At 39.3% G+C, this 14,260-nt stretch overlaps 1 protein-coding gene across 1 annotated transcript; it reads left to right on the top strand.

Annotated features, from left to right (window-relative positions):
* The first annotated feature begins 657 nt into the window (after window positions 1-657).
* On the top strand, window positions 658-7,924 carry LOC115693826 (protein ACCELERATED CELL DEATH 6-like). Its single transcript, XM_030620892.2, has 4 exons — window positions 658-762; window positions 1,518-2,339; window positions 5,949-6,469; window positions 7,124-7,924. The coding sequence occupies exons 1-4, from the start codon at window positions 672-674 to the stop codon at window positions 7,922-7,924; spliced, it is 2,235 nt and encodes a 744-aa protein (XP_030476752.2). The 5' UTR covers window positions 658-671.
* Window positions 7,925-14,260: the final 6,336 nt, after the last annotated feature.

Genomic DNA, 14,260 nt, shown 5'->3' with positions numbered 1-14,260 from the left:
TTACTTGAAACTTGAGTAACTCGTAATTTTTTTTAAGGTTAATATCACAAAAAACCTCAAATTGGTACACTTGTGACAAATTTACCCCAAATTAATTTTTTGACCACAAAAAACTCCAAACTGGTATACCTCTAATAAATTTACTCTCTGTTAGTTTGTGTTAAATTTTACCGTCAAATTTTTGAGCTGGATGACGTGTGGTAGTTAACAAGTGTACCAATTTGGGGTTTTACCCTTATTTTATCACAGGTGTACCAGTTTAAAAAATGCTATTAATTCAATTTATCGGAAATTAAGGTATGGTAAATTTGTTATAAATATACCAGTTTGGGGTTTTTAACGATAAAAACATTAGTTTGGGGTAAGTTTATCACAAGTATATTAATATAAAATTTTTTGTGATAAAAAATTAATTTAAAATAAATTTATCACAAATATATTAATTTAAAATTTTTTCATGATATTAACCTTTCTTTTTACTCATAACTTTTCTCTGAGATGATAGTAGTTACTCAATTGTCTTTAATGATTTGCGTCCATCCTTAATGAGCAAGATGCTGTCTTGTAAATGGCGTAATTATATGACTGTTTTGGGTGTCGAATGGTCACGATCATAATTATCATCACTTTTTTTAAAGTCCAATCATGACATTGGCCAGAGATAAAAGGAAATGAGCATAAAATATGGTCGGCGTTGGAGTCGTAATGCGTCGGGATCAACGGGGGATGGACAATTATTGGATAGCTTGATGGGAACGCAGAGTTAATGTTTTTTTTCTTCGAAAAGGCACTGCTTAGAAATCTGGTTAAATAGTAGTTTGACAGTACAAAATATTAGCTTGAGAACAAAGCAACTCCAAACGGCTAAAAGGAGATAAGACACCTAATTAGAGGGCAAGATTTTGTTGGGATGGATTTTGACGACCCAACCCACAACCTTATTATAGTCTTTCTTACAATGAGTTATCTTCGGATCGTGGAATTTTGTCCAGAGTTAGTTGGGCCATCAAAAGATGATATGGCGGACCCTTTTTTTTAATTTTATCAAAGTATGCATTTTAATAAATTATAGTTGTTCATATATTTATACATGTATATTAATATATAGGATTTAACTCCAGTCAATCAGCAAAATTTTGTCGCATCACTATAAATTATTTTGAAAATTTGATATGTTTTAATATTTTCATACTTAAGTTTAGATCTGGCCTAAAATTTAAGATTAGGTACACTTGGCCGAACCACCACATCAGTCCGTGGCATCTTATTAATTTCTTTCATTTATATGATCGCAAGAAACCGTTTGTATTTATTCATGCTCTCGCGATCTTACACAACACTTTTAAACTCGGAACTATTTGCTATGATGGCATACACAATTTTGTTAGGACTTCTATTAGATTAATACTTGAAAGAAAAATAACTAGATTAATCTATAATGCAATATTTTAATGATATAATGTCTCCTTACACCACCTCTGTTCCCTTGTAATAACTTCATTACTTGCACCGCCTAGGCTCAATGGAGGTAGAGATATCTATAGAAGAGGAGAACGTTGGCACGGACAACTCGATCAAGGAGGAGCTAAAGAAGGATGAAGAAGGAGCGTTCAAGGAAAAGTTAGAGGATGAAATGGATTCTTTGAAGGAAGAAGAAATCTGGAGGAGTCGACGGGAGAGAATCAATAATGCATTGGAGGCTGCGCGAAACACGGAGCGACAAGATCCGGCAGAAGTGTATGCAGTTGCTGGAAGACTGGCGAGTGTCATCCTCAGCGCCGATGTCAAAGAGTTCGTTTCTGAGATCGAAAGGCTTGCCAATCAAACCGACCCGTCTGCCGTTTTCAATTGCTTGTCAAAAGCAGGGAAAGGTTCACTGCTCCACATTGCGTTATATACCAGTAAGGACGACATCCTGAGGCTCCTTCTTGATTATGTCCCTGGCGATATCATAGCCGCCCAAAATGACAGAGGAGATACCCCCCTCCACGTGGCAATTATGGCTAAGAGACCTAGCGCTACTGCGATGCTGATTCGCCGGATAAAAGACCTCCCCAACATCGAGGACAAGAACAAGATCCTGAGGATGAAGAACAGAGATGGAAACACCGCTTTGCACGAGGCCGTGCTTAATCGTGACATCGAAATGGTGCGCCATCTGTCAAACGAAGATTTGGAGCCCGTGTACTGGAAGAACGCGGATCAGGCGTCTCCCCTGTACTTGGCCATTGAATCTCCAGGCACCGCAATATGTGAGGTTTTGTTTTCACTCCCGCTTGAGCCATACAGGATCCAAGGCTTGCCGCCCATTCATGGTGCCATCATACGTTTACGCCGTGGTAAGTACCTAAAATCTGTTTACCGGAGTTATGCATGTGTAGACTAACCTCGTTCCAAGTCCGTGCAGCAACTTTCTGCCTTTGCCAAAACCTCATGCGGTTTTTCACATAAAATCCCATACCATGCTTATTAAAGTAGTTGGATAACTTTGATAAAAATAAATATAAAAAGTAGTCGGATACCCATTGGGTGCTCGCAACCAGCCATATAATTCTTTTAGTGAACAAATTATCTCATATTAGAGCATGATAGGTCAGCTTAAATTTACAGACATCAACCATTTTACTAAGGAGAATGAGCGGGTGATGGTCCATTACTCTTATTGTCAATAACGTAACCACTACAGCCACAATACACTTTGTAGAACACCGGATGACTTACTCATCAGGTTTCAGAAAATTAAAATATAAAAACCAATTTCTTCTTTTGACGTTTCTTTGTACAAAAGGCAAGTCGTGCTCATGGAAAAAAGTGAAGGAAAACGAGAAGAGGACGGTACCGTTAATTTGAAAACGTGACGGACCGATTTTAACCACAATTATTCCACAGAAACCTGATGCCTTTTTTTTTAATCCAGATGCAAAGAAGATTGGGGCTATATGGCTGTGACCTTTTATAAAACAAAAATTAGAATAAATGAGAAAATTATCCAAAAAGTCCTAAACCTACTACATTTTTTCCAATTTGGTCATAAACTTTTTAATTTTGTCAATTGAGTTCTAAACATTTTCACATTTTACCAATTAAGACAATGGGGCCAATTTTGGCTAGAAAACGCTCATGTGGACGCCGGCCGTGCCATGTAAGATGGCCGGCACTGACAATGCTAGATAGTTTTTAATAATATTTTATAAATTAGTTATTATTTTTTTCCTTTTTTTCTTATGTTTTTTTCTTCCCTTATTACTCCTCTAGCTAGTTGCCAACCATTGGCAATGGCTGATGATCGTGGCTAGGCGAAAAGCGACCTTGCTAGGTCTGGCGAGGCCGAGCCTCGCCCAATGACGGCTAGGTCAGGCCTTGCCATGACTATGCAAGGCGCGACCTCGCCAGATCTGGTGAGGTTTGCCTCGCCTAGCAATGCCAAGGTCGGGCCTTGCTATGGCTGGGCGAGGCTCGGCCTCAACGACCACTGGTGAGACTTGCCCTCACCGGTGGTTGATGGGGGTGAACTCCGCCAGAGGCCCGTGACCAACTAGGGCTAAAGGAGGAAGAAGGAGGAAAAAAAGAAAGAAAGAGAGAAATGAAAAAAGAAAAATTATTTAAAAAATATTATAAAAAATTATTTACGTCAGTGTCGGCTGTATCATGTAGGACGGCCGGCATCTATATCAGCAATTTCTAGCTAAAATTGATCGGATTGACTCAATTGGCAAAATGTGAAATGGTTTAGGATTCAATTGGCAAAATTGAAAGGTTTACAACTGAATTGGCAAAGTATGATAGATTTAGGGCTTTCGGGACAATTTTTCCAGAATAAATGCATTATACTATTCTAAAATTATGATCTATATACATATTGCCTTATACACAAATTTGGGCATTCAAATTTAGTTCTCTTTTTTGTTCCTGAGTATTATTTGAATGAAACAAATTTCACACCAACATTAATTTAGGAGGCAAAGCCTGAGTGTTATACCGTTACTCCTCTAATAAAATTATCAAGTCAGATCTCTTATTAGAAAAGGAAGTATGTCCACTCATGTGTGGTATTAGTTATAAGGGAAAATTGTCTAAAAGTATGAAACTTATTGCACTTTTGTCAATTTAGTCATAAACCTTTCAATTTTACTAATTGAGTCTTAAACATTTTTACATTTTGTCAATTGAGTCGATCTGACTAATTTTGGCTGGAAATTGCTGACGTGAACGCCAGCCAACATACGTGACACAGCTAGCGCTGACGTGGATAATTTTTAATAATATTTGAATTTTTTTTTGAATTTTTATTAATTTTGTCCTTTTTTATTTTCATCTCTTTTCCTTCTTTACTTTTTCTTTTTTTTTTTTCCTTTTCTCTTCTTTCTTTTTTCTTTTTTTCCTTTTTCCCTCTGCTAGCCACTGCCGGGCCTCGTCGATGCTGCCGGCCTCAGTGGAGGGCAACTGTAGCCCGAGGTCGGTGAGGGCGGCCTTGCCATGCCAGCAAAGGCTACCCTCGCCCAATCCGATGAGGGTAGCCCTCGCCTGAGGCCAGCAGAGGTCGTCGACCATTGACGAGGTCTAATGGCGGCCAATGGTGGGAAAATGGGAAAAAGAAAGAAGAAAAAGAAAAGAAGAGAAGAGAAAAGGAAAAAAAAGGAAAAGAAGGAAAAGAGAAGAAAAGAAAAAAGGAAAAATAAAGAAAAATAAAAAATCAATAAAATTTTTGAAAAAAATACTAAAATATTATGAAAAATTGACCACGTTAGCGCTAGTTGTGCCATGCAAGATGGCTGGTGTTCATGTCAGTGATTTCCAACCAAAATAAGCCAAATGGACTCAATTGGTAAAGCGTAAAAATATTTAGGACTCAATTAACAAAATTGAAAAGTTTAAGATTGAATTGGCAAAAGTGTCATAGGTTCAGAACTTTTTTAACAATTTTCCCTAGTTATAACATGCCGAAGGCACTATTTGATAACTAGTTCACATAAAAACACAAATAAATCTTTAATAATTTGACCTAAAATTTGGATGAAAACAAAAAAATTGTGTTGTTATTTGATAAGAAAAGGAAAAAGACAGGACGAAGAGAATAGTAGAAAAGGAAAATGAAACCGTGAAGGAAGTGACATCGATAAGAGAGATGAGCGAGGAGAAAGAAACGTGGTTATAGTCATTAATATTAAATTATTACTTAATTTGAGTATTGAGCATAAAAGCATTTTAGTCACTTCAAATACAAAGTTATGGTTTCATCCAAAATAGGATGGAAATTGCCCCATCCTTCGCAAAATTATATCTTTAGTTTTGTTATAGAGTAAATTTAATTTGACAAATGATTTATCATTTTCGGGTTTCAGATTTACCTATCTCAAATCCTAGAGTTAGAAAATGCATACTTACTAATTAAAAAGCCTAAGAAATATCAAGGAAGTAAAAGCATCTAGTAATTACTACAAATTAGGTTCGGATATCAGATTTCCCAATTATAAATCATAAAAAACGTCCCAAACTATATAGCACTTTTAGAATTTCAATAAATTTTTCCTAATTCTCCAATAAAAACGTGTTTACTTAGGTGGCTATGTATAAAGATAGTGGTTAGTGGGTAGTTGTAGGTATAATACAAGGATAACTTTAGAAAAACAAAATTCTCACAAGTCATGTAGTACGGATAAGGGGGTAATGCTGCATATATTAAAGTTCTACTCAGAAAACCTTACTAAATGATATGGTATTTGTCATGTCATCAACACTGTGTAGATCAAGTAAGAATAATGCAATGAAAATTAAAACGAAAAAAAGCCATAAATTGAACAAGATCAAGGCTGCCCTATTCAATCAAAATTATCACTACAAGTTTCAGCATTGCAATGTTATCCAACATCTGGCAACTGTCAATCCTAGTTGTGATTAAGGTTATGTCGAAGATATCCTTGTCCCTAACTTGGAGCTCCTCATCTCAGATTTAGTCGACCTGATACTCAAAAAGAACATGGAGCTATTTGCAATGAACGACTCCAGAGGCGGTAATGTATTCCATTTAGCAGCTTACTTGAATATTGCCTTCGTGTTCGAACTCTTAGGACCGGAAACTGAACATTTGGTCCAACAACCGGATATGAATGGGGATCTTCCCATTCATATTGCGAGCAAGAGGGGTTATGTTGATCTAATCGAGAAGCTACTTCCGATATCAACTGGGTATAACGGGCGAGGACAAAACATTGTTCATGTGGCAGCAAAATATGGGAGAACTAAAGTGGTCAAATATGTTCTTAGACATCCAGAATTGTGGACGCTGACAACTGATAGAGATCATGCTGGAAATACGCCTTTACACTTGGCAGCGATGTATTCACAACCCGCCGCTTTGATTCCTCTTGTGCTGGACAAAAGAATTAATCTTGCCCGTGTCAACCACGAAAGCCTGACTGCTTTTGCCATTGCTCAAAATCTCTTCATAAGGGCGCCTACAATACGGAAGGTAGATAACATGAATCGTCACTGTTTTATTTATCAACTTACTGGAAATTTTGATAGACTAATACCTTAATTAAGCGCAGATCTCGTATTCAAATGATTATGTCTCCCAGTCGATAGCATTGTTGAAGCATTGATCAATTTTCTGGAACAGCCAAGACTCCTCTAGGATTAATGCTCTTTAAATCTCTAATTTAGTCTTAATAGTAGATAGCTAAAGCTTGTTGCCATGAATATGTCTGTGGGTAGAAACAAGTTAGATATCTCCGACAAATGCTTAGATAAATTGTTATATATCTTGATTAATTGAGCCTATAAATACGGTCACGTATAGAAACAGGGAGTTGTGTTGCATTCTTCTTATTTTTTTCAAAAAACCAGGGGTCAATGTGGCAAATTTTTACCACTTTGTATATGGCATAATCTCATAACATTATGGTAAAGTCAACCTATGACACGACAAACCATATACATTTAATTATTGCCTTTTCTTTCGTCAAAAAAGAACTTGCACTCTAGGATTAATTCTGTAAAAAGAGCGGACACTGCATCTTTAGAAATAAAAGTTTCCCTTTAAATGAGTACTCCAGAGTTCTTTCCCGTTATTAATATGGTAACGATTTGTTCTTTTTGTTCTCTTATATGGTCCCGATCTCAGCGATTGACATTAATGGTGTTGGCATCCTCGACACTTTGGAAAACTATAGCTGTGAGCAGAGACTTACTTATACTTAGGCCAGAAGCTCGAGATGATGCGTTTTCATACACCTGGCGCAAATCGAAGCTAAACATGGACGACCTGAAGGATGTCGTTAATACCCGTCTGCTGGTGGCAACGCTTGTGGCCACCGTGACTTTCGCAGCTGGTTTTGCAGTTCCTGGAGGATTTAACGGCTCGGACACAGCCTCCAAAGATGACCGGGGCATGGCTACTATGCTGGACAAGAGATTGTTCCAGGCCTTTGCAATTTGCAACACCATCGCGATGTTCTGCTCAATGACCGCAGTCATCAACCTCGTCCCTGTGGAGGGACACGACTTCGAAGCTGCAGTGGCTGCATTGCGGCACTCAATGCTGCCGCTAGCAATTGCACTCCCGGCAATGTCCGTCGCTTTCTTAACTGGTGTCACCTTGACTGTTGGCAAACTCCCTTGGCTTGCTAACACTATATTTTATTTGGGGCTCGTTTTCCTCCTAATTATCTCAGGCGCTACATTGATAGAGTACCCTCCTTTCCTTCGGAGTCATCATCGTCCTATCCGTCGTCTAATATTTTGGCTTGTTCTCGCTTACATTTATTTGTGGGGAGTTGGGACGCACCTTTTGGATGACTCGGAAGAAGACGGAACGGCGAGCGGGACCTCAGCTAGTCGGCCTCCAGATGGTGCTGGTGATCGAATGACTGACAACTCGGCGACAGCAAAATGTGAGGACGTGCCACGTCCTCCCAGAAACTAATTTCTGTTGATCATTCGATGTTATCTATGAGTTGAATAAATAAACATATATTCGCCTTTGTCTATTTCGTTCATTCTACAATTGCTTTCATATTGCGTTATTTAAATAGCGATTGTCAAAGTATTTAAATAAAACCCTATCTTTCTCAACTAGCTTGAACTTTTAATACTTGGATGTGTCCTGTCACGCCCCGAACCCCAACGAGCGTGCAACATCCCTCCGAGGTCGTCAAGTACGCGACATCCCAGGGCTTGTCGCCGACCCAAACCGAATCGCTAACGAATAGCATAAGTGGAAGCAAATACGAACTCTCCATACAACATACAATTTAACGGGATAGTCAAGAAAACACTTCACATAAAAACCAGCAAGTCATTATAAGCTCACAAAGATAACCCAAGGAGGTTTACACAATTACAAGCCTCACACGAAGCCACTTCCTAATGAAGCCACGGATATAAAGAGGAGGTTAACTTAAACTCCTCTACAACAGGGCTTTCAAAATGATGATACATCCAATGCCCAACATCACCCCAGAATTCCGAACCGCACGTGACGACTACTCGTCATTTCAAGCCTGAAAATGTTTAACAACAGGGGATGAGATAAATCTCAATAAGTAACTACCTAAGCATCGCTTAGGCTAACGCGTACCTCTGAACAATCCTAATCATGCAATACCGACATCCAACATGTCATAATAATCACAGGCGCCCTTACCTTGTATCGGCACATACACAAGCCCTACATGTTAGAATCCCGCCATAACATGGCCAATTGCTCATCAAGCTTGTACAACGCAATTCAAGGCATAATCATGCATGATACGGTTAATAATCTAGACATGCTCATCAATTAACTCAGGCAAAGCATTCCCCAATGCAAATCGCACTCATTAAGTCCAGATTATTAATGACCCCTCGGGCCATTGAACTCCCGCTAGTCTTTTAGCGTAACCAGGCATCGTCCCGCTACGTCGGCGACGGCAACGTTGGGGATCGAACACCCCCCGACAAGCCGGGTACCCAACGGCATTCCACTTAGGAGCATCGATCCGACCTCCACCGCGATCAGCATCGTCTGGGATCGAACACCCCCCGGCAACCCCGGGTACCAGATGGCATCCGAACTCCCGTCGGGCATCGTCTAGAACTCCTGCCTAGACGGAATGTGTCGTGACCATGCACACACCTCAGCAATCATTACCAATTCTTATCTTTGTAAATTAGCCCAATGTCAACTAAGTCCATCAAAACGCCACGATAACACCGAATAATTCTCGAGAGAGAGAAAAACCGAGAATGTACAAAACCGGGTCCAAACTAGGCAATTGCGCAATGACCGAAATCCGTTTGAAATGAATAGTAAATCAACTCTAAAAATTCTAAAATTTGGATATGTTGTACAAAACATCTTGGTAAACATTTTTCATGAGGAAACGAAATCCAGTTCTGATTTTAAACGCCTCTTTTTGTAACTCAAAGCTGGAAAGAACCCGGTTCGCTCGGACAGCCCCTCAGACCATCAAAATACAACTCGTTCAGTACCAAAATCACTTTGGAAAGCTCTGAAATTTTTATATATCATAGACACAGATGTTCTTAACAATTTTTGTGAAGAAATTTTATTGAAAAGAGGTCTAGAAAAAGTTATAGAAAATCGGAAATACCAGAAGGTCGGATGAACAGTAAATCCGGCAGACTGAATTTGGTCCAAAAATGGACTTACGAATGACCCTAAATGATCTCCAAAAATTCCATATTTAATATATGTTATAATAAAAGATGTTATGAGAAAATTTCATGAAGAAAACTTTCTCAAATTCGGCCCACACAAGTCACAGAAAAAATAGCAAAATCCATCGACGTAGCAGCAACCTTATTGGAAATCAACCAACAAGCACCACCAAGCAAACCAAGCACAACGAGCCACTAAACCAACTATCCATAGCCCTAATCCAGCCCTAAACATGTTCATTAGTAACCCATTATCCTAATCAAGGCTTAGGGAGCACTTACTCAAGGTCTAAACAAGATTTTCAAGCTAGGGAGCCTAACAAAGCAAAGCCAAGCCAAGCAAGCAGCAGCTATTCCGGCGGACGTACGGGTGGCTGAGCAAGGGAGCTGGTCGGTCTGGTGAGCAGCAGCAAGAAAAAGCAAGAAGCAAGGAAGCAAAATGTAGAAGAAAACAACAGCAACAGAAGTGAAGAAGAAGAAGCAAAAGAGAAGAAGAAGCAGCAATGATGGACAGAAGCAGCACGTGAAGCAGCATGGGGTAGCATGGGTCAATGGTCAGCAAAGCACACGTGAAGGTGCAGCAAGAAGTTAGCAGCAAGAGCAGAAACAACGTGAGGGAGTCAACGGGCGTGAAGGAAGAGAGGAAGTCAGCGGCAACGTTGGGGGCCAGCGGGAAAGAAGGAGAAGAGAGAGAGAGGAGAGAGAGAAGAGAGAAGGGTTCAACATTATTCACAAAATATTTTGCCCAATTTTCCTTATTCCAAATTTCCGATCAACCCGACGATTGGCCACGTTTAATGAGACGTTGTCCGACAAATTAGTCGTGGAAATTTTGAAACTTCGATACCCGATTCGAATTCTAATTAATGGCCAAATTGAATCGAACGCGGCTTTAGTATATCTTAAACTAACGGACGACTTTTAGGAATTTACGCGTATCAACTCGTGGCCGATTTGATATCGAGCCACATCTAAGTTTACTCGAGCCGTGGCGACCTCGGTTGTCATGTAATTGTGAGGGTCAATCACTAGTTCCGAATGACGCGATCGTTCGGATTAGGTTTAGGATAGTTCAAAATTCATACAATGGCTAAGTGGAATTACCCGCGATCCAATTGCACGATATTTGTGAATCATTCCGTAATCATCCTTGGATCGGCCTTTAATGGCCCAAAATATTCCCTCGCCAATCCTTATGGTCGAAGTGTCAATCCACGGCCAAGTTCTTAGGTCCACGTACTTGATTCCTAGCTAGTCATTCCCTAACGGTTAGTCTACTCGAGAGTGATCAATTCTGAGCGAGATTTAACTGAAAGCGCATGAAAGAAATATTTATTTTATAAATCCCGAAAATGAGTCGAAATTCAAAATGTCACATGTCCCACCAAATTTCACAGCAAATTCTAAGTTCAAACCTTTCGAGGCTCTATTTGCCTTCTCGGTTGTGAGATTTTGTGGGATCACTGCCAATTGTTCTAAAAGCTTAAGCTGTTACATAAAGGTATGGTTTAATATTAAAGTATTCTATCATTCCCTCTCACGCTTAGTCTGGTCTTTTTGCCTAATACTAAAAGTTGACATATTTAACTAGGGAGGCAAATGGGGCATGGTAAGATTTGAACTCACAACCTCATGCTCTGATACCATGTGAGATTTTTTTATGGGACCATCGCCAACATTTCTAAAAGCTTAATATCAAGTTAAAAATAATAATGCGAAAAAGAGAGTTGTGTAATTTTCTGTATATTTCAATATATCATAATAAAGATTACATCAGCCTATTTATAGGCTTAACACTAAATAAGATAACATATCGATCAAGATACTCCCAATCAAAGAGAGATATTCGCATAATTTTAAGAGATATAGAAAATTGTTAGAATTGAGAGATCCAGAAAATCATCAGAATTATCCTAAATATCTCTAACATCCCCTCAAACTCAAGGTGCATTGAACATGTCAACTTGAGTTTGATTACTAGTCTGAATAGTGTCCAATGGCTGACACGTGGCGAATGATGCCGCTATTGATGGTGAAACTTCCAGATCTTGCTGGTTTGAGAGCAGCGATCTGATAGTAGTGTGGCTTCTCGAAACGACACACGAAACGTCGAGAATCGGGGGAGAAACAGCAAGTGGCCGATGCAACTGATTTGCAAAATAATAACTAAGCGACACGGCCTATACGATTGGCATCGTAGCATCAAGCGGCCTATATGGATGGCTTGGGAAAATAGTTACTGGGCGATACGACCTATGCAGCTAGCATCGAAAGAAAAGCCACCTCAGTGAAAGGTTCAACTGGGTGATGCAATCGTTGCGGTTGGCATCGAAACACGACTATCATGGAATGGACTCAACTAAGCGCTTCCTCATATGAGAGGGCTTTGCAAACTATGCGACAACAGCATGTTGGCTATCAATGTTGAACTCAACGTTGATTGAAGGATATAAAGACTTACTGGGAAAAAAGAAGAAGAAGCAAAATTAGCATTGGATGGGTACTTGGGTGTGCATCGGTGCACTTCAACATCGACTAGCTCAAATACCAATTTCAAAAAAATAATGCAGAAAAGAGAGTTGTGAAATTTTTTGTATATTTCAATATATCATAATGAAGATTACATCAACCTATTTATAGGCTTTATGAAAACACTAAATAAGATAACATATAAATCAAGATATGCACAATTAAAGAAAGATATTCGCACAATTTTGAGAGATATAGAAAATTATCAAAATTGATTGGTACAAAAAATCATCAGAATTATCTTAAATATCTCTAACTAACATCCCCTCAAACTCAAGATGCATTGAAGATGTCAACTTGTGTTTGATTACTAGTCTGAATAGTGTCCAACGGCTAAGATGTGGCGAATAAGGCGGCTATTTATGGTGAAACTTCCACATCTTGCTAGTTTGAGAGTGACGAGTTTGGTGGTGGTGTGACTTCTCGAAACGACATGCGAAACGTCGAGAATCAGAGGGGAAACAGCAAGCGGTTGATACAGTTGGCTTGCAAAACAGTAACTAAGCGATACTGCCTATACAACTGGCTTGGAAAAATAGTTACTAGGCGATGTAGCCTATGTGGATGGCATCGAAGGAAAAGCCACCTCCTTGAAAGGTTGGACTGGGTGATACGGTTGTTGCGATTGGCATCGAAACATGACCATCATAGAATGAACTCAACTAAGTGCTTCTTCATATGATGCAAACTATGCGACAAAAGCACATTGACTATCATTGTTGAAATCAACATTGACCGGAGGATATAAGGTGTTGGGAAAATCACCAATGTGGTGATTGTTAGGAAAATCCCCTATGTTGTTTTGAAGATGACAAAGACAACCAAAGGCTATTAATGTGTGTATTTGTTTGAGTAGTACCAAGTAATATATGCACAAGCCATGATGCAGATGTTTGTCATAAACAGCACCAAAACATTTTGATATGAGGAGTGCTTTGCCACTTACAAGATGCTCTGCTAATATCTAAGGTGAACAAGATATTGGATAATTGAAGATGTCTACAAGCTGGAAGGATCTTCAGATAAGTTGAACATCTAGAAGGACCTTGAGGGTGAACAAGCCAAGAAGAATGGGGATGTTCATGATGGCTTGGACGTACAAAGATCGGGTGAACAGTTGGATGGACCTAGTGATGGTGAACAAGCCTAGAACGAAGATGTTTGGTAAAGCTTGAAAGGACCATGAGAATGAACAGTTTAGTAGAGTCGAAATTGCCGATATGCTTGGATGGACCAGAAAGATCAACATCGATATCGGCTGAGAGCAGCTGCCTTATATAGATGAGGTGGAAGACTGTGATAATCTTTAAGGACTACATGATATCCATGGTGTAATCTATTAGGAGAATATCGTAAGATATCCTTGTACGTTATTCTACAAACAGCACCAACGAACCTAAAGATCAGTTGATTGACGATGTTTGTGTCGATGCTAAGACATTAGGTCATTGGTGATATTGGGTTAATGAACATTTGAGGATGTTCAAGATTATAGCCGTTGAATGGTGGAAATGCGCAACGGAAAGATCAGGAAGTTTATCGAAGAACAGGAGCAGGCATCTGTCAAAACTATTAGAGCAGTCAGCATATGGAACAGTAGTTGCAGGACCTATTTTCGAGTAGCCTGCAAATGTTCAGGATAAAGGGCTATATAGGCAGCTCCATATCTGGACAGCAGCACCAATGGATCTCTAACGACTAGTTGATCTTTTCAAGCAGCTTCAACGAGAAGATTGAAGATGTCTATTTAAGAGAAGACCTTCTAGGCAAAAATGTTAGAGAGAGCACAATGTAGAATCCGAATATTTGCTCTGAGCTACTTTCCTCGTTGATATTACTTTGTTCTCTCAAAAGATCTTCATTGTGATGATCTTGCTGTATAGTAATCGTGTGAAAGATCAAGTGTATAAGAGTAAGTGCAGTAGCTGAGTCCTGATAGTGTGATCTATCATTTATAAAGGGTCAACACTTGCATATTGTAACTTGTTGAGCAGATTATTAGTGCAATCCAGCCCGTATTGTAGCTGTTAGTCTAGAGTATGGATATAGGTTTGGGGATAAAGCCGAACTA

This window comes from Syzygium oleosum, unplaced genomic scaffold (genome assembly GCF_021117445.2).
Source record: "Syzygium oleosum isolate NSW1041296 unplaced genomic scaffold, Sole_v2.1 Sole_v2.49, whole genome shotgun sequence".
NCBI classification, from domain to species: domain Eukaryota; kingdom Viridiplantae; phylum Streptophyta; class Magnoliopsida; order Myrtales; family Myrtaceae; genus Syzygium; species Syzygium oleosum.
This window is presented reverse-complemented; position numbering and strand designations above follow the sequence as displayed.